Source organism: Sapajus apella, unplaced genomic scaffold, assembly GCF_009761245.1.
Source record: "Sapajus apella isolate SASKATOON/1434 unplaced genomic scaffold, GSC_monkey_1.0 scaffold77, whole genome shotgun sequence".
In the NCBI taxonomy this organism is placed as follows: Eukaryota; Metazoa; Chordata; class Mammalia; order Primates; family Cebidae; genus Sapajus; species Sapajus apella.
In genome coordinates, this window is record NW_022437017.1 from 1,944,179 (window position 1) to 1,967,242 (window position 23,064).

Sequence of the window (23,064 nt, forward strand, 5' to 3'; positions counted from 1 at the left end):
CTCTTGTTACCCAGGCTGGAGTGCAATGGCACGATCTCGGCTCACCGCAACCTCCGCCTCCTGGGTTCAGGCAATTCTCCTGCCTCAGCCTCCTGAGTAGCTGGGACTACAGGCACGCGCCACCATGCCCAGCTAATTTTTTGTAGTTTTAGTAGAGATGGGGTTTCACCGTGTTGACCAGGATGGTCTTGATCTCTTGACCTCGTGATCCACCCGCCTCGGCCTCCCAAAGTGCTGGGATTACAGGCTTGAGCCACCGCGCCCAGCAGCAAATCTCTTTTCTAATCTGAACTCAGTCTGCACAGTGGGGAGTGTGAGAGGATATCAGAGTCTCTGATGTCTTCCCCCAAGTGGAGGGAAGGTTCCTCCAGCATGGACTGGAGTCAGTTAGCAAATATTAAAAAGCACTCACTGTGTGCCAGGCAGTGGGGAGTAAGACCAGTGAGCTATGTCCCAGTGAAGGAAAACAGGCATTGAATGAGTAAGTGAATAAGAGTCATTTCAATGCAAGAGTTCTTGGGAAAACAAAATAGCACGATGTGACAGACAGAGGGTGACTTGGGCAATGTGTGAAAGTCAGGATGGCGGAAGAAAGGCATTCTCAGGAGGTGACATCTGAATGAGACCTAAATGGTCAGGAGTGGCTGACTGTGTGGAGACCTAGGAGAAGAGCATTTCAGGCAAAGAGAGCAGCCAGTGCAAAGGCCCTGAGGCAGGAACATACTGCTGTGCTCAAGGAATATCTAGGAGGCCAGTTTTGCTGGAGTGAAATGAGAAGGGAGGAGAGGAAGGGAGAGAAGAGAAGAGGGCTGCCTTGGAGGAGACTGGGGCTAGAGACCAAGGAAGCTTCTGGAATCAGTGACCTGGAAATGCCCCAAAGGACGATATGAAGGGTCAATTCCATGCACCACTCACTCTTCACCCTCAAGTCTTCTTTCTAATTCTCTTCACTCAGGGATCCATTGGATTTCCCGGGCCCCTGGGACCCATAGGAGAGAAAGGGAAGTCGGTGAGTCATGACCGGGGTAAGGGAGAGGGGCGAACTTGTCCAAGGGGAACAGCATGTGTGGATGTGCCCGATGATGGGTGTCTGTGTCTATGCCTGGAAGCACTTGTGTGCACACATGCTATTATATGCAATGTGTGACATGTAGGTGACCACACATGGTATTACTGTAAATATGACTGTAAGTACGTGTATGTGTGTTTCATGTGTCTTTCAATATAGATCAGACAGGGTTTGGGTACTGCAGCCTGCAGGCCTGTGCCTGGGCAAACAAGAGCATGATGGTGGGCATAAATGTGTGCAAGAAGCTTGTACACACGTGAAAGGACCGGTGTATACACATGTGTGTGCTTCTGTGCACACTGAGTGATGTGTATACAGGCATATGTTGTATTTGTGTTGCTATGTGTGTATTGTAACAGCGTTAATGAACATTGTATATATGTACATGAGTGTATGTATGCTGCTCTGCTTACCAGGACAAGGTCCTCAGATGAATCCAGGCATGCATGTGTTTACAGTGGGTATACATGTGCGCAAAAGATCTATTGCTTGATGAGATCTGTATCTCATCTTCAGGCTGTGGGTTGCCAAATGCCTGCCATGATTGCATGCAATCATGTATGCATACTGCACAGCTGTGATAAATATATGTCTGTGTGGGCAAACATGCTTGCACATTTGGACTCTGTAGATGCAATGATAGTTGTAATTGTGTGTTGATCTTTGCATGGTTGTGAGTATAAGTTGTATTTGTGTGTATGTGTATGACTGAAAGTCTTGTGAATAAATGTGTGGCAGACACCTTTCTGGGTCTGTGACTAGGTGCCATTTTGTGTTTGTGTCATGCCTTTGCACTCTAATTCTCTTCTGCTTTCTCTCTTACAATTTATTTTCAGGGAAAGGCAGGACAGCCAGGGCTGGAAGGAGAGCGGGGACCACCAGTAAGAAAATAGAGAGTGCCCCTACCCTGCTGGGACTTCGGGACAGGGCTGGGAAGGAGAGGTGGTGGAGGGATCGTCAGTGGGCAGGGAAAGGGTTTCGGTTACATCAATGACCCTGGTGGGGTGGGAGAGGGAGTCACAAGGGGAGGGGACCTGGAAGACTCGGTCCCATCTCCCATGCTCCCCTAACCCCTCACATCTGATCTTTGCCTTTTTTTTTTTTTTTTTTTTTGCTCAGGGCTCCCGTGGAGAGAGGGGGCAACCAGGTGCCACAGGGCAACCAGGCCCCAAGGTATGGGATGGGTGGGCGATCAAGGCCCCCCATGCCCCAGGCTCAGCTAGTCCCTCCCAGTTTTTCCCAGTTGAGTTTGTTCTGGGGCCTGAGTCTCATTCACTCTGTCCTAGGGCGATGTGGGCCAGGACGGGGCCCCTGGGATCCCTGGAGAAAAGGTGAGTGTGTGTGTGTGTGTATGTGTGTGTGTGTGTGTGTGTGAGAGAGAGAGAGAGAGAAAGAGAGATAGAGAGAGATTCTGAGTGGAGGACAAGCCCAGGAGATGAAGAGACATTATAATGCAGTGGGAAGACCACAGCTTCATTGGGTGTGGTGGTGCCTGCCTGTAGTCCCAGCTACTCTGGAGGCTAAGAAGAGAGCATCACTTGAGCCCAGGAGTTGGAAGCTGCAGTGAGCTATGATCACACCACTGCACTCCAACTTGGGTGACAGAGCAAGACTCCATCATTAAAAAAAGAAAAAAGAAGGAGCACAGCCTCTGAAGTCAGAGCCATGAGTTCAAATCCTGGCTCTGCCACTCACCTACTGTGTGACATTGGGCAAGCCAGTTAACCTCTCTGTACCTTAGTTTTCTCCTCTGTAAAATGGAAGTAACCTTAGTCTCCACTCTAAAGGGCTGCAGTAGTGAATACAATGACTTGCTGTGTGGAGAATGCCCTGCCTTGTGCCTGGCATGCAGTAAGCACTCAGTATGTGCTGGCTCCTGTTGTTGCTGTGTCAGGCTCAGGGAGTGGGCAGTCAGGCAGGAGGATGAGATAATGACTTCGGCTCCATTTCAGGGCCTCCCTGGTCTGCAAGGCCCTCCAGGATTCCCCGGGCCAAAAGGCCCCCCTGTGAGTGATGTCACCCTCATTGTGGGTTGGGTGGGTGGAGGATGTGGGAAGGGAGGAAGCCTTGTATCTGTGCCCCAACTCTTTCCTACCTCACCCCCCAGGGTCACCAAGGTAAAGATGGACGACCAGGGCACCCTGGACAGAGAGGAGAATTGGTGAGTAACCCCTCAACCTTTGATTCCTTTTTTTTTTTTTTTTTTTTTAATGGGACGGAGTCTCGCTCTGTTGCTCAGGCTAGAGTGCAGTAGGGCGATCTCAGCTCACTGCAACCTGTGCCTCCGGGATTCAAGCAATTCTCCTGCCTCAGCCTCCCGAGTGGGACTACAGGAGTATGCCACCACGCCTGGCTATTTTTGGTATTTTTAGTAGAGACGGGGCTCCATCATGTTGGCCAGGCTCGTCTCGAACTCTTGGCTTCAAGTGGCCCCACCTACCTCGACTTTCCAAAGTGCTGCGATTACAGGCATGAGCCGCTGCGCCTGGCCAGATTCCCCATCCTATTTGTCTTCCCCTCCCCCATCCCTTCCCCATGTAACATTCCCCCCCGCCCCATTTAATCTTTCTCTCTAGGGCTTCCAAGGTCAGACAGGCCCGCCTGGACCAGCTGGTGTCTTGGGCCCTCAGGTCAGCGTGGACTCCTTAAACTTCCCTTGTTTTGTACCAGTTGGGGGATGTTTAGAAGGAAGCTGGACACCTGAGCATCTCCCCCAGGCCACCCTCACTCAAGAGGAGCCTTCTTCCTCACCAGGGAAAGACAGGAGAAGTGGGACCTCTGGGTGAAAGGGGGCCTCCGGGTCCCCCTGGACCTCCTGGTGAACAAGGTCTTCCTGGCCTGGAAGGCAAAGAGGGAGCCAAGGTGAGACACTGTCTACTGGAGATTTTGGCTGAACATCCAAGATCAACCAAGGGCTCAGAATCAGTCTCGTGGGGGAGGGGCCCTGAGTCACAGACTAGAAGGAGACAGCCCCTCCCTGGAGCTTGACTTCCTTCCTTTCCACTTCCACAGGGGGAACTGGGACCACCAGGACCCCTTGGGAAGGAAGGGCCAGCTGGACCCAGGGGCTTTCCTGGCCCCAAGGGGGCCCCTGGGGACCCGGTAAGTATCTTTGGAGACCCTCTTGCATGTCCCTTAGAGAAGGAAAGGATAGGGGGCTGCAGGGGGTTGGGGGAATGGCATTTGGAGTAGGGGAAATGATGAAAGAAAAAAGACGGTGGCGGGAACTGACAGGCAGACCCCTCAAAGCTCAGTGTCCAGTCCCAGGAGAGGGGTGGGGACTGTGAGCTCCCCCTAGAGGAAGACAGGACTTGGGGACACCGTTGGGAGTCTCTTGACTGTGAATTTTCTTCTCCTTCAGGGACCTACTGGTTTGAAGGGTGACAAGGGACCCCCAGGGCCCGTCGGGGCCAATGTAAGTATAGCCCTATGTGCTGGGTGGGGGCAGGGTGGAGGGACTCAAGGTGTCTTGGAAGCTTGACATTGTCATGATAAAACCCATGATGGAGACCAAGGTGGGTGGATCACTTGAGGTCAGGAGTTCGAGACCAGCCTGACCAACATGGTGGAAACCTGTTTCTACTCAAAATACAAAAATTAGCCGGACATGGTGGTGGATGCCTGTAATCCGAGCTACTCTGGAGGCTGAGGCAGGAGAATCTCTTGAACCTGGGCAGTAGAGGTTGCAGTGAGCCGAGATCAGTTCTGTTGCTCACTGGCTGGGCAATTGTATTCCTTGGCAAGCCTCAGTTTCCTTGTCTGTAAAATAGCCATGATGAGAAGCCTCATCTCATGTATGATCACAAGCCTCAATGAGATGATTTATCCAACAAATACTTACCTGTATGTTGGCCACCAACATATAAAAACCCTTTTTCTTGGGCCAGGCGTGGTGGCTCATGCTTGTAACCCCAGCGCTTTGGGAGGCTGAGGATGGAGGATTGCTTGAGCCCAGGAGTTTGAGACCAGCCTGGGTAACATAGCCAGACCCTGTCTTTACCAATACATACATAAACATATATATACAAGTATACGCACATACATACACATGTAAATACATACATATTTGTGTGTATGTATATATGTGTATATAAATACATATGTGTGTATATATGTATATAAATACATATATATGTGTATTTATGTGTGTGTGTGTATGTGTGTGTGTGTGCATGTGTGTGTATATGTGTATGTGTGTGTGTGTATGGGCTGCCAGGAGGACTTTGGCTTTTGCTCTAAGTGATATGGGAGCCATGGAGTGTTCTTGAGCAGGAGAAGAACGTGCCCTGCCCCTCACATGCTCACAGGCACCTCTGGCTGCTGCAGGAAGGGAACAAGTTAGATACCGTCTTGATAATCGCAGAACTCAGTACCTGGTGGCTTAAAAACCCTCTATAAAGGAGGGCTACTACTGGTATTATTCTTGACCTGTCACCTCTGTTTTCAGGGCTCCCCTGGTGAGCGGGGTCCTCTGGGCCCAGCAGGAGGCATTGGACTTCCTGGCCAAAGTGGCAACCAAGGCCCCATTGGGCCTGCAGGCGAGAAGGGGTCCCCAGTAAGTGACCTGCCCATCCCATTCCTAGGGCCCCCTCAGGGTCTGGCCCGGCCACATCCCAGGAATGGGCTCCTGCAGGACATTCCTGCCCTGACATCCCCCTTTCCATTCCCCACAACAGGGAGAACGTGGCCCCCCTGGCCCCACTGGCAAAGATGGGATCCCAGGGCCCCTAGGGCCTCTGGGACCCCCTGGAGCTGCTGGGCCTTCTGGCGAGGAAGGGGACAAGGTGAGTGGTTCACAGAGAGGAATGGTCCAGGGGAGGATGAGGGTGAACGGAAGCTGGGTCCTTCATCCCATTTCCTCTGCAGGGGGACGTCGGCGCCCCTGGTCACAAGGGGATCAAAGGCGATAAAGGAGATGCGGTGAGTGGAGATCCCCAGTGAGGTGGGGTGGGGCAGGTAGCAGAAGAGAGAGGAGGTCAGGGATGTGGAGATCATTATGGGGTAGGAGAGGCCATGGAGTGTTCTGCCTTCCCAGGCACCATCTTGACACCTACATGCAACAAAAGGTACTTGAGCTGCCTGGAGCAGTGGGGCCACAGAACCCAACTGTAGACTGGATAAGGATAGCTGGGGCTCCCGAAGAACTGGAAAGGCACTGGGGTGGGGGTGACCTCCTTCTCCCTTCTTTTTTTTTTTTTTTTTGATGGAGTTTCGCTCTTGTTACCCAGGCTGGAGTGCAATGGCGCGATCTCGGCTCACCGCAACTTCCGCCTCCTGGGTTCAGGCAATTCTCCTGCCTCAACCTCCTGAGTAGCTGGGATTACAGGCACGCACCACCATGCCCAGCTAATGTTTTGTATTTTTAGTAGAGACGGGGTTTCACCGTGTTGACCAGGATGGTCTCGATCTCTTGACCTCGTGATCCACCCGCCTTGGCCTCCCAAAGTGCTGGGATTACAGGCTTGAGCCACTGCGCCCGGCCTCCTTCTCCCTTCTTAGTGACACGTCCTTCTCTCTGCCTGTGACTCCACATGGCAGGCACTGAGGCATCTGATTCCCAACTTCCCCCCAGAATGTCAGCTCCAGTGTCCCCCATCACTGAGCCAGCTTCATCCCTGGTCTTGGTAGAACTTGTGGGGAAAGGTCCTGATGGCCAGGGCTGGGCTTAGGACAGACGTCTGTCTCTGGTCCCATTAGCTGATGGCTGAGAAGACAGGATTTGGGGGGATGCAGCTGTTGCTGCCGGGTGGGGGAAGTTGTTCTCATAAAGGGGTATGGGTAGGGAGGTGGCGATTGATATATCCAGTGCCCTCTCTGATCTTACACCTGAGGGAGTTTTTTATTCTGTTTCCTGTTCTCCCAGGGCCCACCTGGACCAGCAGGGATACGGGGTCCTGCAGGACATCCAGGTCCCCCAGTGAGTGCTCACAGCTTTGTTGTCCTTCTCTGGATCCTTGATGGGAAGGGATACTGGGAGCAAATGACAGTGGAAACACACTGACTCAATCGAAACCCCAAACCCAACCCTGGTCCTCCCCAAATGCTGACACCCAGTGTGAACTCAACCCCAGAATCTGACTCAATCCTAACCCAACCATGTCTTCTCCTCAATACCAACACCCAATATGAAGTCACCCCCAGAATCTGATTCAGTCCCAACCCAACCGTGTCTTCCTTTCGTACCAACACCCAATATGAACTCACCCCCAGAGTCAGAGTCAATCCCAACCGAACCATGTCTTCTTCTCAATACCAACACCCCATGTGAACTTAACCCCAGAATCTGGGTCAATCCCAACCCAACCATGTGCTCCCTCAATACCAACACCCAATGTGAACTCACCCCCAGAGTCTGACTCAGTCTCAACCTCATCCTCAACCTTAATCTGCCCCTCTATATTGATGCCCAATGTGAATTCAACCCTACAATTGGACTCAGTTCCAACCTAAACCCAGCTCTGAACCCCATTTTAGCCCCGCCTCAACTCTGCTCATGACCTTAACCTCAGTCCTACTCAAACCTTATCTTCGGCCAGGCATGGTGGCTCCTGCCTGTAATCCCAGCACTTTCGGAGGCCAAGGCAGGTGGATCACCTGAGGTCAGGAGTTCGAGACCAGCCTGGCCAAATAGTGAAACCCCAGGCCGGGCGCGGTGGCTCAAGCCTGTAATCCCAGCACTTTGGGAGGCTGAGGTGGGTGGATCACGAGGTCAAGAGATTGAGACCATCCTGGTCAACATGGTGAAACCCCGTCTCTACTAAAACTACAAAAAATTAGCTGGGCATGGTGGTGCGTGCCTGTAATCCCAGCTACTCAGGAGGCTGAGGCAGGAGAATTGCCTGAACCCAGGAGGCGGAGGTTGCGGTGAGCCGAGATCGTGCCATTGCACTCCAGCCTGGGTAACAAGAGCGAAACTCCGTCTCAAAAAAAAAAAAAAAAAAAATAGTGAAACCCCATCTCTACTAAACATACAAAAAAATTAGTCGGACTTGGTGGCAGGCGCCTATAATCCCAGCTACTCAGGAGGCCGTAATAGGAGAATTGCTTGAATCCAGGAGGCAGAGACTGCAGTGAGCCAAGATTGCACCACTGCACTCCACCCATCTAAAAAACAGGCATGGGTGGCACATGCTTGTAATCCCAGCTACTCGGGAGGCTGAAGCAGGAGAACTGCTTGAATCGGGGAGGTAGAGGTTGCAGTGAGCCAAGATCATGTCACTGCACTCCAGCCTGGATGACAGAGTGAGACTCCTTAAAACAAAACGAAACAAACAAAAACAACCAACCAAACAAATCTCTTAAACAAGCCATGACCCAGACCTGTCCTTTTAGTTTATTACCATACTATAGGAACATACAGCCCTATTTTTAACCCTGACTCTGACCCACGCTTCCGATGCTGACCCCAGACCTGAACTCAAACTTTGAATATGACCCTGGCCCCAACCTTTTTTTTTTTTTTTTTTTTTTTTGAGACGGAGTTTCACTCATGTTACCCAGGCTGGAGTGCAATGGCGCGATCTCGGCTCACCGCAACCTCCGCCTCCTGGGTTCAAGCAATTCTCCTGCCTCAGCCTCCTGAGTAGCTGGGATTACAGGCACGCGCCACCATGCCCAGCTAATTTTTTGTAGTTTTAGTAGAGACGGGGTTTCACCATGTTGACCAGGATGGTCTCGATCTCTTGACCTCGTGATCCACCCGCCTCGGCCTCCCAAAGTGCTGGGATTACAGGCTTGAGCCACCGCGCCTGGCCTGGCCCCAACCTTAAACCCAACGCTAAATCCTATCTCAACCCCATTTGAACTCTGCCCGTGAACTGAACCTCAACTGCACATCCAACTCACTGTTTAACACCTTGACTCAACCCTTGACTTCATTCCCAAGCCCTGTTCCTTAACCTGGACCCCAACTCCAAACTCAACCCTGACCCTCCCTAAACTTAACCTGAACCCTGACTCTGACCCTTAACCTCAGTCCTGACCCTTGAGCCTCATTCTGCACTAATCCCTGACCCAGATCCTAAATATGACCCTGTCTGTGTTCTTCCAGGGAGCAGATGGGGCTCAGGGGCGCCGGGGACCCCCAGGCCTCTTTGGGCAGAAAGGAGATGATGGAGTCAGAGGCTTTGTGGGGGTGATTGGCCCTCCTGGATTGCAGGTAGGTGTCTGGGTTTGGGGTGGCACCTCTGAGTCTCCCTACCTGGTGCCCCAATCTTGCTTCTTTGTTCCACAGGGGCTACCAGGCCCTCCTGGAGAAAAAGGGGAGGTTGGAGACGTTGGGTCCATGGTACGCACTCCCAGGGAAAGGTTGGGGGTGGGGAGAGGATGGTGGCGTTACAGGGTTGGGGGAGGCATTAGATTCATTTGAGGGACATTGTCATTTTAAGGTCCTCAAGGGTAACCAGCATCGAGAGTGGTATCTGTGGTCACCGTGGCCTTTTGGGGGCCATGGGGTCACTGGATACTATTCTGACCCTTCCACAGGGTCCCCATGGAGCTCCAGGTCCTCGGGGACCCCAAGGCCCCAGTGGATCAGAGGTGAGAACTCTTGGGAGGCCAAGATGGCTCAGAGATGGGGCACCCATTTCCTAGTAAGAAGATGTTGGAATTCCATAGTCCCACTCCTACCCCTTGCTGTCTCTCCAGGGCATTCCAGGGCTGCCTGGAGGAGTTGGTCAGCCAGGCGCCGTGGGTGAGAAGGTGAGTGGTGGAAAGCAGGGGCTGCACAGGGGGGAAGAGGCAAATCCAGTCCTGAGGGGCAGGGCCATTCTGGGGAGCCCCTCCCTGTCTGCTAGGATGGGACCTCTCCCCATCCTCACTTTGCCTCTTGCAGGGTGAGCCAGGGGAGGCTGGAGACCCAGGGCCTCCAGGAGCCCCGGGCATCCCGGTGAGTGACTATGTGATGTGGTCCCTGCACTCATCTCAGGGAACCCCTGACCCCGGGCATCTTGGGCCACCTTGATCTCTGTGCAGTCAAAAGTCATCCACTCACCCCTGTCCTGTGGGCATCCCTGATTACCTTGAGGAAGGACATGTGGAAGGTCTCAGACAGGGCTGCTATGTACAGTTCTGCAGGTTGCACGCTGCACAAGACTGCATGGCCCAGAGGATAGGTGAGGGCTCAAATCTGAGTCATGAGTCCTGACTTGAGGATGAGTTGCCCAGAGGGGACCCCTCTTCTAATTCATTCAAGGGCAGCACATGGGCTAGGTCAACCTTGCACATAACCAGTGGGCACCTATACCATCCTGACCTTTCACTGTCATAGCTAGCTCCTTCTGACCTTTGATCCTTGGACAGCCTAGTCTACTCTGAACCCTGACCCCAGAAAAGTCCCAGACCACCCCGATGCCTGAATCCAAGTATGCTAATCCTTGATCCCTGGACAGTCCAGGCCACTCTGACCTCTGACCTGTTTCTGTCAAGGGGCCCAAAGGAGACATTGGTGAAAAGGGGGACTCAGGCCCATCTGGAGCTGCTGGACCCCCAGGCAAGAAAGGTCCCCCTGGAGAGGATGGAGCCAAAGGGAACATGGTGAGCCCTAGGGGGAAGTGGAGGCAGACATGTGAGGGGGCGCTTGAGTGTGCTTGAAGCTCTCCCAAATTTTTTACTGATTTCATGAGCAACCCCCAGAACATGGATGGATGGATTAATAAACAAGTGGCCAGGCTCGGTGTCTCACACCTGTAATCCCAGCACTTTGGGAGGCCAAGGCGGGTGGATCACAAGGTCAGGAGTTCAAGACCAGCCTGGCCAATATGGTGAAACCCTGTCTCAACTAAAAGAGATACAAAACTTATCCAGGCATGGCGGGATGTGCCTGTAGTCCCAGCTACTCGGGAGGCTGAGGCAGGAGAAATGCTTGAACTGGGGAGGCAGAGGTTGCAGTGAGCTGAGATTGTGCCACTGCACTCCAGCCTGGACAACAGAGCGAGACTCCGTCTCAATAAATAAATGGATGAATGGATGAATTAGTGAATTAATGAATGGACAAGTCAATAAATCAGTGGATGGATGAATATGCAAATAAATAAATGCTTATGAATAAATGAGTGAATGAATGAATGAATAAATTAAGAACAAGTAAATTAATGGATGCATGAATGTGAATGAATGGATGAATACATGAGTGGCCAAATGGACAAATGAGTGAGTGAATGAGTGAATGATGACTGAATGAATGGACAGATGCATAAGTGAACAAAATTACTGAATAGATGAGTGAATGGATGGATGGATGGATGCATGGATGAGTGAATTAGTGAATAAATGTGTGAACGAAACAGAAATGGCCGGACACGGTGGCTCACACCTGTAATCCCAGCACTTTTGGAGGCCGAGGCAGGCAGATCACAAGGTCGGGAGTTCAAGACCAGCCTGGCCAATATGGTGAAACCCCGTCTCTACTAAAAAAAAATACACACACATACACACCAAAGAAACATATATGTACAGTGCTTATACATCATTGTATGGCATGAAGGTTGATTTCACAGCGAATCATTCTAACACTGTTGTAAAGGTGAAGGTTGAATTCGGTCACATTGGGAGTGGATGTGGGATTTGGTGTTGAGGTGAAGGTTGAGACCCTTTTGCCACCACAGTAGGGTTTGGGGTGGGTGGAGGTCAGGGAGGGGCTTTAACATCGGTGGGACCTCCACTCGAGTCTCATCGTTCGGAATGTCCCTTCTCTGAGTATATGGATGCATAAATGAATGAATGAATGGATGGACAAGTGAATGCCCAGTTTTCTCTGTGAGTCCCGAGCTGGGAGGCTGTGAGGAGGCTGCAGTGAGACCATGCATGCAGCATTCTTAGCTCAGAGCCTGCACCCGTGAAATGGGAGAATGTTTGCTCTACCAGGCCAGGGATTTTATGTTTTGCTCACGAATGTGTTCCCAGAAAGCAAACTGTTCCTGGATACAGTTGATCCGTTTCATAAATGCGTGATTGCTCAACAATTCAGAGATGTGATTATTAATCATTCTGTGTTCTAGGGCCCCACAGGGCTCCCTGGAGATCTAGGGCCCCCAGGAGACCCTGGAGTTTCAGTGAGTGTGACCCCCTCCCCTCCCCAATCCTGGCATGTTTCCGGATTGTGTCCCCATCTCCCCACCCCCACAGACCTGGGCACTGACAGTGGAACAAATAACCTTCGTTTGCCTCCAAGCCCCACCCCAAATTCTCATGTACCCTCATCACCCCACCCAACTCTGTCTTCCCCCTATGCAGGGCATAGACGGTTCCCCAGGGGAGAAGGGAGACCCTGGTGACGTTGGGGGGCCGGTGAGTGGGGAAACAGAGGGTGTGATGCTGGGAGGGGGGGTTGGGGAGCTGAGTAAATTGGGGGGCAGGGGAGTGAGCTAGTGGGGTACCCAAGGCTCCTGCAGATGCTCCTGCTTCACCTCTCTGGGGACCCCCAGGAATGTGAACAGCTTGAGGGAGCAGGTGGGAGGTGGGAGTGCCCGGTGCTGGGGTGATGCCTACGGAAGGCTGTCCTCTGGTCCAAGGCGTCCTAAAACAGTGAGGCTCAAACAACATTAGCTGAGACCACAGCTGGTGTCCTTGTCTCCTCCAGGGCCCGCCTGGAGCTTCTGGGGAACCCGGCGCCCCTGGGCCCCCCGGCAAGAGGGTAAGTGATGAACCACCTCCTGGATCCCTGACTTACCCACAGCCCCCACTCACCTTACAGACCCCACTCACCCACAGACTCCACTCACCCACAGCCCCCACTTACCTTACAGACCCCACTCACCTTACAGATCCCCACACACCCACAGCCCCCACTCACCCCACAGCCCCCAGTCACCCCTCAGACCCTCAGTCAGCCCCTAACCTCCCCTCACTGTCTTTCCCTTCCCAGGGTCCTTCAGGCCGCATGGGTCGAGAAGGCAGAGAAGGGGAGAAAGGTGCCAAGGTGAGTCCCTCTGAAAAGGGGAAGGGTCCCTGTGCTATCCTAGGCCAATAGTGGGGCCACCAGTTGAGGGTGGACCTGTGACCACCCCAGGCACCCACTCTTTCTGGGTCCTGGGTGGTATCTGGCTGTGGATCATGAGGCAGGAATCCTCTGACTCTGTCCCCCTCTTGCCTGTGTCCATTTCAGGGAGAGCCAGGTCCTGACGGGCCCCCAGGGAGGACAGGTCCAATGGGGGCTCAAGGGCCTCCTGGACGTGTGGGACCCGAAGGTCTTCGAGGGATCCCCGGCCCTGTGGTGAGTGGGGTGGAGCAGGGGTGGGACAGGGTGGGTCCAGCCCCTCCCCCCGCCTGCTCCCAGGTTGTGATCCCATCACCATCTGGAGGGGCTGCCCCTGGTACATGGTGCGGGGGGCTCCACACTGGGTTCTGGCAGGGTGCAGCCCATCCATGTTCTGTTTCATCCTCAGGGTGAACCAGGCCTCCTGGGATCGCCTGGACGGATGGGCCCTCCCGGCCCCCTGGTAAGAGACTTGCTTATCCCTGTGGTCCTGGCTCTGAGGACCAATCTGGGCACCCAGTGACCACCTAGTGAGCACTGGTGCAGGCTGACCCTCACTGACCATCTGAATGTCCATACTGTCTGTGTCTACTAACTTTCTGCTCTGACCTTCCACCCTGATGGTCTACACTGCTGGTCTCTATAACTGTCTGCTCTAACACTCCACCTTGATGGTCTACACTGAGCACACCGACCCTCCACCTTGATGGCCTACACTGAGCACACCGACCCTCCACCTTGATGGTCTACACTGAGCACTCATGCTGACCTTGGCCACTGACCACTCACATTGTCCATCCTCCAATCAACCTCTCATTGGCTCTCATCATCCCACCTTGGCCTACACTGACCATTCTTTGACTCCATCCCTGATCATTCCCATTTGAAATGTGCATAATTTCCCATGTGACCATCCCCCAGCCACCCACACAGACCTTGAGCATTCACATTTGAGAATCCCTCACTGACAATTGCTCTCCTCCCAGGGGCCCTCTGGCCTCCCAGGGCTGAAGGGAGATGCTGGCCCCAAGGGGGAAAAGGTAAGAATATCATTCCATTATTCTCTTCCCCATCTCCTCCCCTCTTTCCCTCCCTCCCTGGCCAGGGGCTGGGAGATTAGGGCATCCCCTGTTCCCAAACTTATCACCCTAAGGCTCTAGGAGAAAAATCTCCTGCATCCTCCCATGTCCTCCCCTGTCTGTGCCTCTTTTGTCCTCCAGGGCCACATTGGATTGATTGGTCTCATTGGCCCCTCGGGGGAAGCTGGTGAGAAAGGAGATCAGGGGTTGCCAGGCGTGCAGGGACCTCCTGGCCCCAAGGGAGACCCTGTGAGTGTTCTGCCCGGAGTGGGAGAAATATGTTTGAAGGAGGGGTGGGTGGAGGACCTGTCGGGAGATTGTGGGTATGGGGTCTGGGAAATGTGGGTCTGAATTAATAAGGGTGTGTCTGGGGAAAATAGGGGGCTGTATCTGGAAACTGGCAAGTTGGAGGCCGCGTCTGGGGTTTGAGGTCTCTCTGTTGGGGAATTGGAGGCTTGCCTAGGGTTTGGGTCTTCCTTGGATGGGATTGAAGGCTTGTCTGGGGGATCTGTAAGGGCAATAGGGTGTACCCCACCAATACTGACCCTGATGTCCTTTCCCAAGGGTCCCCCTGGTCCCATCGGCTCTCTGGGCCACCCTGGGCCCCCAGGCATGGTGGTGAGTATGAAGGGAATCTTGTGGGATGAGGTCACTATGGCAGACCAGGCCAGGACCTCAGCTCTCCCTGTCTGTGCCCCACAGGGCCCTCTGGGACAGAAAGGCTCAAAGGGGTCTCCGGTGAGTACACCCTGCTTCCCTGGGCTTGTTGCAGCCCAGCTCCCATCCCCTCTACTGCATGCGAATCCTCCACGCCTCTGCCTTCATTTCTTTCTTTATTCATGCCATCGTGCCTTTGACAAATATTTATTCAACACCTACTGTTGTATTTCATCAGATCCAAAATGCCATCAATTATAAGATGTACCATTATTTTATAAACTGCTAGGAAAGAAAACAGTTCTGTCAAGTAAACGATGACTTGCCAAAGATGTTAAGATGCTGATTTCAGAGACATTAAAACATGAAAATTTGTGGCTGGGCATGGTGGCTTACACCTGTAATCCCAGCACTTTGGGAGGTTGAGGCGGGCTGATCACGAGGTCAGGAGTTAGAGACCAGCCTGGCCAACCTGGTGAAACCCTGTCTCTACTAAAAATACAAAAATTAGCTGGGCATCCTGGTGGGCGCCTGTAATTCCAGCTACTCAGGAGGCTGAGGCAGGAGAATCGCTTGAACCCAGGAGGCAGAGGTTGCAGAGAGCCGAGACTGTGCCATTGCACTCCAGCCAAGAAGGAAGGAAGGGGAAGGGGAAGGGGAAGGGAGAAAGGGGAAGGGAGAAAGGAAGGAAAGAAATTTTGTGTCTTATAGTACTGAAAACTTTATGTCCTTTCCCCAAGGCTGTGTGTGTGTGTGTGTGTGTGTGTGTGTGTGTGTGTGTTGGTGGGAAGGGTCTCCACAGAGCTCACCCTCCAAGTGACTTCTCCCTACAGGGTTCCATGGGCCCCCGTGGAGACACCGGACCTGCAGGCCCCCCAGGTCCCCCTGTGAGTTCCCCAGGGAGAGGGGGCTGAGCGCCAAGGCCTGGGGGGAGAGCAAGGACTGTATCTGGGTGTCCCCAGAGGGTCCTTCTGTGCCCAGCACTGGGCCAGGCACACACTGGTGTTCATGGGATGTAGGTGAAGAGGGCAGTTCCCTGCAAAACACCAAGGAAGGTCTGGGCTGGGAGGGGGGTTTAAGGGGACACCCATGGGGGCTCTGACCTGGGTCTTCTCTCTCGGACCCCATCTCTCCCTTCCCATCTCTCCATCTCCTTTACCTGTCTCTGGCTCCCTTGCGCCACTATTTCATCTCTTCTCTTTCCTGCTCTGTCTCCCTCTGTGTCTGCTTTTCTTGCGGTTTTCTATTTTGTCCTCTTGCAATCTGGCTTCTCCCCGTCTCTGAATCTGTCTCTTTCCTGTGTGTCTCTCCCTGTCTGCTTCTCTCTTTCTCTGTCTCTGCCCCTTGTTTATCTCTCCCTCCTCTTTCTCATCTGCGTCTCTCTGCCCCTTCATCTCTGCCTGTCTCTTTCTCCCGTCTGTCCCTCCCCCATCTCCCCTCCCTTCTCCTCGGTCCCCATCCCCCACGCCCAGGGTCCCCCTGCCGAGCTGCACGGGCTGCGCAGGCGCCGGCGCTCGGTCCCAGCCCCGCTCCCATTCGTGGAGGGCGGCCTGGAGGAGGTGCTGGCCTCGCTCACGTCGCTGAGCTTGGAGTTGGAGCAGCTGCAGCGTCCTCCCGGCACCGCGGAGCGCCCGGGCCTCGTGTGCCACGAGCTGCACCGCAACCACCCGCACCTGCCTGATGGTGAGGTCCGGTTGCCCCGCCACTGGGATGGGATGGGGTTGGGGGTGGGGTCCGTCGGGTCCACCCGGACTCACCCACCCTGCTTGGCTCTGCGGCAGGGGAATACTGGATTGACCCCAACCAGGGCTGCGCACGGGACTCCTTCAGGGTTTTTTGCAACTTCACGGCGGGAGGAGAGACCTGCCTCTATCCCGACAAGAAGTTTGAGATCGTGAGTGCCCCAAACCTCTCATCCCCTCCCCCAAGAACAGCTGTTCCCTGTTCCTCACACCCACCCTCACCTTGTCTGTGATGGTATCCTTCCTTCAACTGACATTTATTGAGCACTTACTGTATATCAAGTCCTGTCTCAAGAGCTAAGACTACAGCAGAGGATCAAAAAGAAAAAGAATCAGGCCAGTGTGGTGGCATAGGCCTATAATCCCAGCATTTTGGGAGGCTGAGGCGGGTGGATTGCTTGACTCAGGAGTTCGAGACCAGCCTGAGCAACATGGCAAAACCCCGTTTCTACAAAAATTAAAAAATTGTCCAGGCGCCTGCCACCACACCCAGTTCATTTTTGTATTGTATTTTTTAGTAGAGGCGGGGTTTCACCGTGTTGGTGGGACTGGTCTCAAACTCCTGGCCTCAAGTGATCCGCCCATTTCGGCCTCCCAAAGTGCTGAGATTACAGGTTTGAGCCACCTCACCCAGCTCACGTTGTTATGTTTAAATGGTCTATCATCCCCTGGTTTAGTGGGAGGTGAGATGCCCAGTGCATGGGAATTTAGACAAGCTTGGACTTCCCACTTCCTGGGCCTGGAGTGTAGGCCTTGATCCCTAAACAACTGCTAACATCTGAGGGCCTCCTCTTCATTCTCCTGCTTACCTTCTACTAGCCTAAAGGGAGAGGCTGGGGCTAGGCACCGTGGTTCATACATGTAATCCCAGCACTTTGGGAGGCTGAGGTGGGAGGATCACTTGAACTCAGGAGTTCAAGACCAGCCTGGGTGACGTAGAAAGACTCCAGCTCTTAAAAAAAAAAAAAAAAAAAATCCAGGCACGGTGGCATATTCCTGTTGTCCCGGCTACTTAGGAGGCTGAGGACAGAGGATGGCTTGAACTTTGGAGGACAAGGCTGCAGTGAGCCAGTGATCACACCGCTGCACTCCAGCCTGGGTGACAGAATAAGACACTCAAAAAATTAAAAAGCTGGGCATGGTGGTGCACACCTGTAGTCCCAGCTATTCAGGAGGCTGCGGTGGGAGGATTGCTTGAGCCCAGGAGTTTGAAAGTGCAGTGAGCTAAGATTATGTCACTGCATTTCAGCCTGAGTGATAGAGTGAGACCCTGTCTCAAAACTAAATTAAATAAATAAATAAAATAAAATAAAATGGTACCATCTGGGGACCCAGAGCTCAGTCCCACTGGGGAACCCTGGGAGACTGTAGCACTGGCACCTGAGAGTTATCCCCCTAGGAGGCAAGGGAGCTGGGGTATTTATCCACCAACTCTCATCAGTCATTGGGTGAGGGCTGCCTCAGGGGCATGAACCCCCTTTCCCTGATTGTGCACTGGCAGAGCCCATCTGTCCCAGGAGCCAGAGAACATCCTGACATGGTCACAGTCAGCAGCCTTTGGTGTGAGGAGGTAAATGCAGATGGGATCTAGGTGGCACCAAGGGCGTCTGCTACAGTGACCCTCCCCTTTCTCCTCCAGGTGAAATTGGCCTCCTGGTCCAAGGAAAAGCCTGGAGGCTGGTATAGCACATTCCGTCGAGGGAAGAAGGTGAGTCACCAGAGGCCGAGGTGGGGGTGGCATGAGAATGGATGGGAAGCAGCAGGTGAGGGGTTGAGGGATGGGTTCTTAGAGGTGAGATGAACAGGATAGAGTCTCCTCTGCCTTCCTAGGGATTGCAGGCTGCAGGTGGGGTGGCGGCAGCATCGGATGTGTGACAGGCAGTCAGTTGCCATATGGAACGATGATGGCAGGACAGGGGACACACAGGGCATGGTGGATATTCAGAGGCAGTGCTGGAAAGACCAGAAGCCTTCCTGGTAGAGATCACAGCTCATCTGAAGCCTAAAGAATGCATTGTGTGGCTGGGTGCAGTGGCTCACACCTGTAATCCCAGCACTTTAGGAGGCCAAGGCAGGTGGATCACGAGGTCAGGAGTTCAAGACCAGCCTAACCAGTATGGAGAAACCCCGTCTCTACTACTAAAAATACAAAATTAGCTGGATGTGGTGGCACATGCCTGTAATCCCAGCTACTTGGGAGGCTGAGACAGGAGAATCGCTTGAATCTGGGAGGCGGAGGTTGCAGTGAGCTGACATCGCTCCATTGCACTCCAGCCTGGGCAACAAGAGTGAAACTCCGTCTCAAAAAAAAAAACAAAACAAAAACAAAAAACGCTGGACATGGTGTCAGGCACCTATAATCCCAACTGCTTAGGAGGCTGAAGCAGAGAATTGCTTGAACATAGGAGGCGGAGATGGCAGTAAGCAAAGATCATGCCACTGCACCCTAGCCTGGGTGACAGAGCAAGACTCTGTCTCAAAAACAAACAAAAAAACAGAAGGTATTGTGTTAGCAAGCTAAGAAGGATAAGAACAAGTGTTCCAGGGAGAGGGAATAGCATATGCAAAGGCTCAGAGTCAAGACAGGATCTGGTGAATCTGAAGAAGAAAAAGCCACATAGCTGGACACAGTGGCTCCTGCCTGTATTCCCAGCACTTTGGGAGGCCAAGGCGGGTGGATCACTTGAGGTCAGGAGTTTGAGACCAGCCTGGCCAACATGGTAAAAACCCATCTTTACTAAAAATACAAAAATTAGCCAGGCATGGTGGCACATGCCTGTAATTCCAGCTACTCGGGAGGTTGAGGCAGGAGAATTGCTTGAACCAAGGAGGCGGAGGTTAGAGTGAGCCGAGACCATGCCACTGCACTCCAGCCTGGGCAACAGAGCAAGATTCTTCCTCAAAACAAACAAACAAAAAGCATTAGTAAGATATTTTGTATTTTTTCATATTAGCTCTTCAAAATCTGATGCAGATTTTACATCACAATTTGAATGCTAAATTTTATTGGGAATACTTGATCTATATTTAGATTTCATAAAACCATTGACAACAGTTCAAAAAGTAGATTCAGACTCAAGTTGTTCCAAGCATAAGCTTTCTGATAACTGGATTGAAGCTCAGTCATTAGTTATGAATTTTTTTTGTAAAAAAATTAAATGAAGTTGGGAAAAAAAGCCCCAGCCAGGCTCGCCAGGCACGGTGGCTCACACCTGTAATCATAGCACTTTGGGAGGCCGAGGCAGGTGCATCACAAGGTCAAGAAATTGAGACCATCCTGGCCAACATGGTGAAACCCTGTCTCTACTAAAAATATAAAAATTAGCTGGGTGTGGTGGAGCATGCCTGTAGTCCCAGCTACTCAGGAGGCTGAGGCAGGAGAATTGCTTGAACTCCAGAGGTAGAGGTTACAGTGAGCTGAGATCACACCAGTGCACTTCAGCCTGGTCAACAGAGCGGAAAAAAAAAAAGAAAAAAAAGTTCCAGCCAGGCATGGTGGTGTGCACCTGTAGTTCCAGCTACTTGGGAGGCCAAGATGGGAGGATAACTTGAGGCTACGAGAGGGAGGCTGCAGTGGGCTGGGATTGTGCCAGTGCACTCACCCCTGGGTGAAAGAGCGAGACCCCAACCTCCACCCAAAAAAAAAGGAAAAAAATTAAATAAAGTCGGCCGGGTGCGGTGGCTCAAGCCTGTAATCCCAGCACTTTGGGAGGCCGAGGCGGGTGGATCACGAGGTCAAGAGATCGAGACCATCCTGGTCGACATGGTGAAACCCCGTCTCTACTAAAAATACAAAAAATTAGCTGGGCATGGTGGCGCGTGCCTGTAATCCCAGCTACTCAGGAGGCTGAGGCAGGAGAATTGCCTGAACCCAGGAGGTGGAGGTTGCGGTGAGCCGAGATCGCGCCATTGCACTCCAGCCTGGGTAACAAGAGCGAAACTCTGTCTCAAGAAAAAAAAAAAATTAAATAAAGTTAAAAAAAAATTCCCTCCTTTGAATCAACCACATTTCAAGTGCTCAAAGGCCACATGGTCATTAGACACGTGGCTGCCATATTGGCCAGGGCAGAAATCGGGTGTTCAGGAGATAGTGAGGTCTGTAGATCCAGCGGCTCACAAGAGTGGAGGTAGAGTTGTGGCTTCTGGGTGGGGACGAGTGTGTTAAAACCCTGAAATGGCTCATGCCTGTAATCCCAGCACTTTGGGAAACTGAGAGACAGGTAGATCACGAGGTCAGGAGTTCAAGACCAGCCTGGCCAAGATGGTGAAACTCTGTCTCTACTAAAAATACAAAAATTAGCCGGGCATGGTGGCAAGTGCCTGTAATCCCAGCTACTCGGGAGGCTGAGGCAGAGAACTGCTTAAACCCAGGAGGCGGAAGTTGCAGTGAGCCGAGATAGCAACATTGCACTCCAGCCTGGGTGACAGAGCGTGACTCTGTCTCAAAAAAAAAAAAAAAAAAAATTGTTGGGTTGGGGGATGAAATAAAAAAAATTTGGGGGGTAAGGTGGAGTGGGCATGGAGGCCCCCTGGATGGACAGGGGGATGGGGTGGATGCTTGGGTGACTTTTGCAGTTCTGCCAGGGATCTCCAGGAGGCTGGAGGGACCTCCTCCGAGATGGCAACGTGGGAGGGGTGGCTGCTCTGCCAGAGGGTGGAGATTGGGGGGTGCAGTTCTGCAGAAAGCATAGAGGCTCATGGAGCCCCTTCCCCCTCTGCCTTGACCTCCTCCCACCAGTTCTCTTACGTGGATGCTGACGGATCCCCAGTGAATGTCGTGCAGCTAAACTTCCTGAAACTGCTGAGTGCCACAGCTCGCCAGAGCTTCACCTATTCCTGCCAGAATGCGGCTGCCTGGCTGGACCAAGCCACAGGTGACCACAGCCGCTCCGCCCGCTTCCTTGGCACCAATGGAGAGGAGCTGTCCTTCAACCAGACGACAGCAGCCACCGTCAGTGTCCCCCAGGACGGCTGCCGGGTAAGAGGGTGGGGCAGTGGCCCGCTGGAGAGGGGAGGCAAGACCTCAGCCACCCTCCCCATAACTCGCCATCCCTGTCTTCTCTGTGGACAGCTCCGGAAAGGACAGACAAAGACCATTTTCGAATTCAGCTCTTCTCGAGCGGGATTTCTGCCCCTGTGGGATGTGGCGGCCACTGACTTTGGCCAGACGAACCAGAAGTTTGGGTTTGAACTGGGCCCTGTCTGCTTCAGCAGCTGAGAGTGTTTGGGGTGGGAGGGACCATGAAGGAGCCCCAAAATGGGGTGCATTTGGTGCTGAGGCTTTGAAGCAACCCTATTTATCGTTACCTGTGACTCTGGAGCCAATGGGATGTGACTTCGCTCATCACGGTCAGTCATTCCTTCTCCTTTCCAGGGCACTGGTGGCTGGGTTTCCCTGGCCCAAAGGTCCAGCCTCCTCCCACCCCATTTCAGGTGGCAAACTGCAGCCTGGCTCTTTCTCCCCTCCCTTCCCACCCAAGCCTCCCCCCCCGCCCCTTGAACTCCCATGCAATAAGCTTCTAACTCAGAGCTGATGAACGAATGCCTCCCCCACTCCCCAATGCCTGCCTCCTCACTCCTCCGTCACTGCCTTTCACACCTTTTGGTGCTACCCCTCCCCAGAGTTAAGCACTGGATGTCTCCTGATCCCAGGCTGGGACCCCCCCACCCCCTTTGATCCTTTCTACTTCCATGGTGAAAGGACCGAAGTCAGACTACAGAGGGAAGTGGGACTTCCCTTGACTGAGCTGTGCATTTCTTCTCCTGCCTCAGCCCAGCTCTGCAAAGCCCCTCCCCGTTCTCCCCACCTCCCCAGGCTCACCTTGCCATGCCAGGTGGTTTGGGGACCAAGATGGTTGGGGAGTGAATCAGGATCCTAATGGTGCTGCCCTATTTATACCTGGGTCTGTATTAGAAGGGAAAATACCCCTGTTGTAGATTTCATCTGCTTCCTCCTTAGGGAAGGCTGGGATATGATGAGAGATTCCAGCCCAAGCCCGGCCTCCCATCCCCAGGCCATAGGGCATAATTTGCATCTCAAATCTGAGAATAAACCGATGAACTGTGTTTCTGTCTCTGTGTTTCTTTTTTTAAATTTTTTGTTTTTATTTTTGTTTATTTATTTATTTTTGAGACAGAGTCTCGCCCTGTCGTCCAGGCTGGAGTGCAAGTGGCACGATCTTGGCTCATTGTAACCTCTGCCTCCTGGGTTCAAGCAATTCTCCTGCCTCAGCCTCCCTAGAAGCTGGGATTACTGGGGTCTGCTACCATGCCCAGCTAATTTTTTATATTTTTAGTAGACACAAGATTTCACCATGTTGGCCAGACTGGTCTTGAACCCTTGACCTCAGGTGATCCATCTGCCTTGGCCTCCCAAAGTGCTGGGATTACAGGCGTGAGCCACTGTGCCTGGCCTTTGCTCATTTTTAGAGACTGGATCTCACTTTGTTGCCCAGGCTGGAGTGCAAGGGCATGATCCTGGCTCACTGCAGCCTCCAACTCTTGGACTCAAGTGATCCTCCTTCCTCAGCCTCCTGAGTACCT

The 23,064-nt window shown here is 52.8% G+C and overlaps 1 protein-coding gene across 1 annotated transcript in view; it reads left to right on the forward strand.

Annotated features, from left to right (window-relative positions):
* Positions 1 to 22,587, forward strand: part of COL5A3 (collagen type V alpha 3 chain) — a 49,205-nt gene extending 26,618 nt beyond the window's left edge. Inside the window, exons 32-67 of the mRNA XM_032251857.1 lie at positions 956 to 1,009; positions 1,906 to 1,950; positions 2,189 to 2,242; positions 2,356 to 2,400; positions 3,022 to 3,075; positions 3,177 to 3,230; positions 3,646 to 3,699; positions 3,824 to 3,931; positions 4,082 to 4,171; positions 4,431 to 4,484; positions 5,517 to 5,624; positions 5,746 to 5,853; positions 5,936 to 5,989; positions 6,933 to 6,986; positions 9,120 to 9,227; positions 9,303 to 9,356; positions 9,554 to 9,607; positions 9,716 to 9,769; positions 9,903 to 9,956; positions 10,496 to 10,603; positions 12,067 to 12,120; positions 12,302 to 12,355; positions 12,648 to 12,701; positions 12,933 to 12,986; positions 13,173 to 13,280; positions 13,453 to 13,506; positions 14,030 to 14,083; positions 14,264 to 14,371; positions 14,687 to 14,740; positions 14,825 to 14,860; positions 15,613 to 15,666; positions 16,252 to 16,462; positions 16,561 to 16,673; positions 18,161 to 18,229; positions 21,260 to 21,499; positions 21,593 to 22,587. Coding sequence (XP_032107748.1) covers positions 956 to 1,009; positions 1,906 to 1,950; positions 2,189 to 2,242; positions 2,356 to 2,400; positions 3,022 to 3,075; positions 3,177 to 3,230; positions 3,646 to 3,699; positions 3,824 to 3,931; positions 4,082 to 4,171; positions 4,431 to 4,484; positions 5,517 to 5,624; positions 5,746 to 5,853; positions 5,936 to 5,989; positions 6,933 to 6,986; positions 9,120 to 9,227; positions 9,303 to 9,356; positions 9,554 to 9,607; positions 9,716 to 9,769; positions 9,903 to 9,956; positions 10,496 to 10,603; positions 12,067 to 12,120; positions 12,302 to 12,355; positions 12,648 to 12,701; positions 12,933 to 12,986; positions 13,173 to 13,280; positions 13,453 to 13,506; positions 14,030 to 14,083; positions 14,264 to 14,371; positions 14,687 to 14,740; positions 14,825 to 14,860; positions 15,613 to 15,666; positions 16,252 to 16,462; positions 16,561 to 16,673; positions 18,161 to 18,229; positions 21,260 to 21,499; positions 21,593 to 21,739 — 2,832 coding nt within the window. The 3' untranslated portion in view covers positions 21,740 to 22,587. The remainder of the gene's footprint in view (positions 1 to 955; positions 1,010 to 1,905; positions 1,951 to 2,188; positions 2,243 to 2,355; positions 2,401 to 3,021; positions 3,076 to 3,176; positions 3,231 to 3,645; positions 3,700 to 3,823; positions 3,932 to 4,081; positions 4,172 to 4,430; positions 4,485 to 5,516; positions 5,625 to 5,745; positions 5,854 to 5,935; positions 5,990 to 6,932; positions 6,987 to 9,119; positions 9,228 to 9,302; positions 9,357 to 9,553; positions 9,608 to 9,715; positions 9,770 to 9,902; positions 9,957 to 10,495; positions 10,604 to 12,066; positions 12,121 to 12,301; positions 12,356 to 12,647; positions 12,702 to 12,932; positions 12,987 to 13,172; positions 13,281 to 13,452; positions 13,507 to 14,029; positions 14,084 to 14,263; positions 14,372 to 14,686; positions 14,741 to 14,824; positions 14,861 to 15,612; positions 15,667 to 16,251; positions 16,463 to 16,560; positions 16,674 to 18,160; positions 18,230 to 21,259; positions 21,500 to 21,592) is intronic.
* Positions 22,588 to 23,064: the final 477 nt, after the last annotated feature.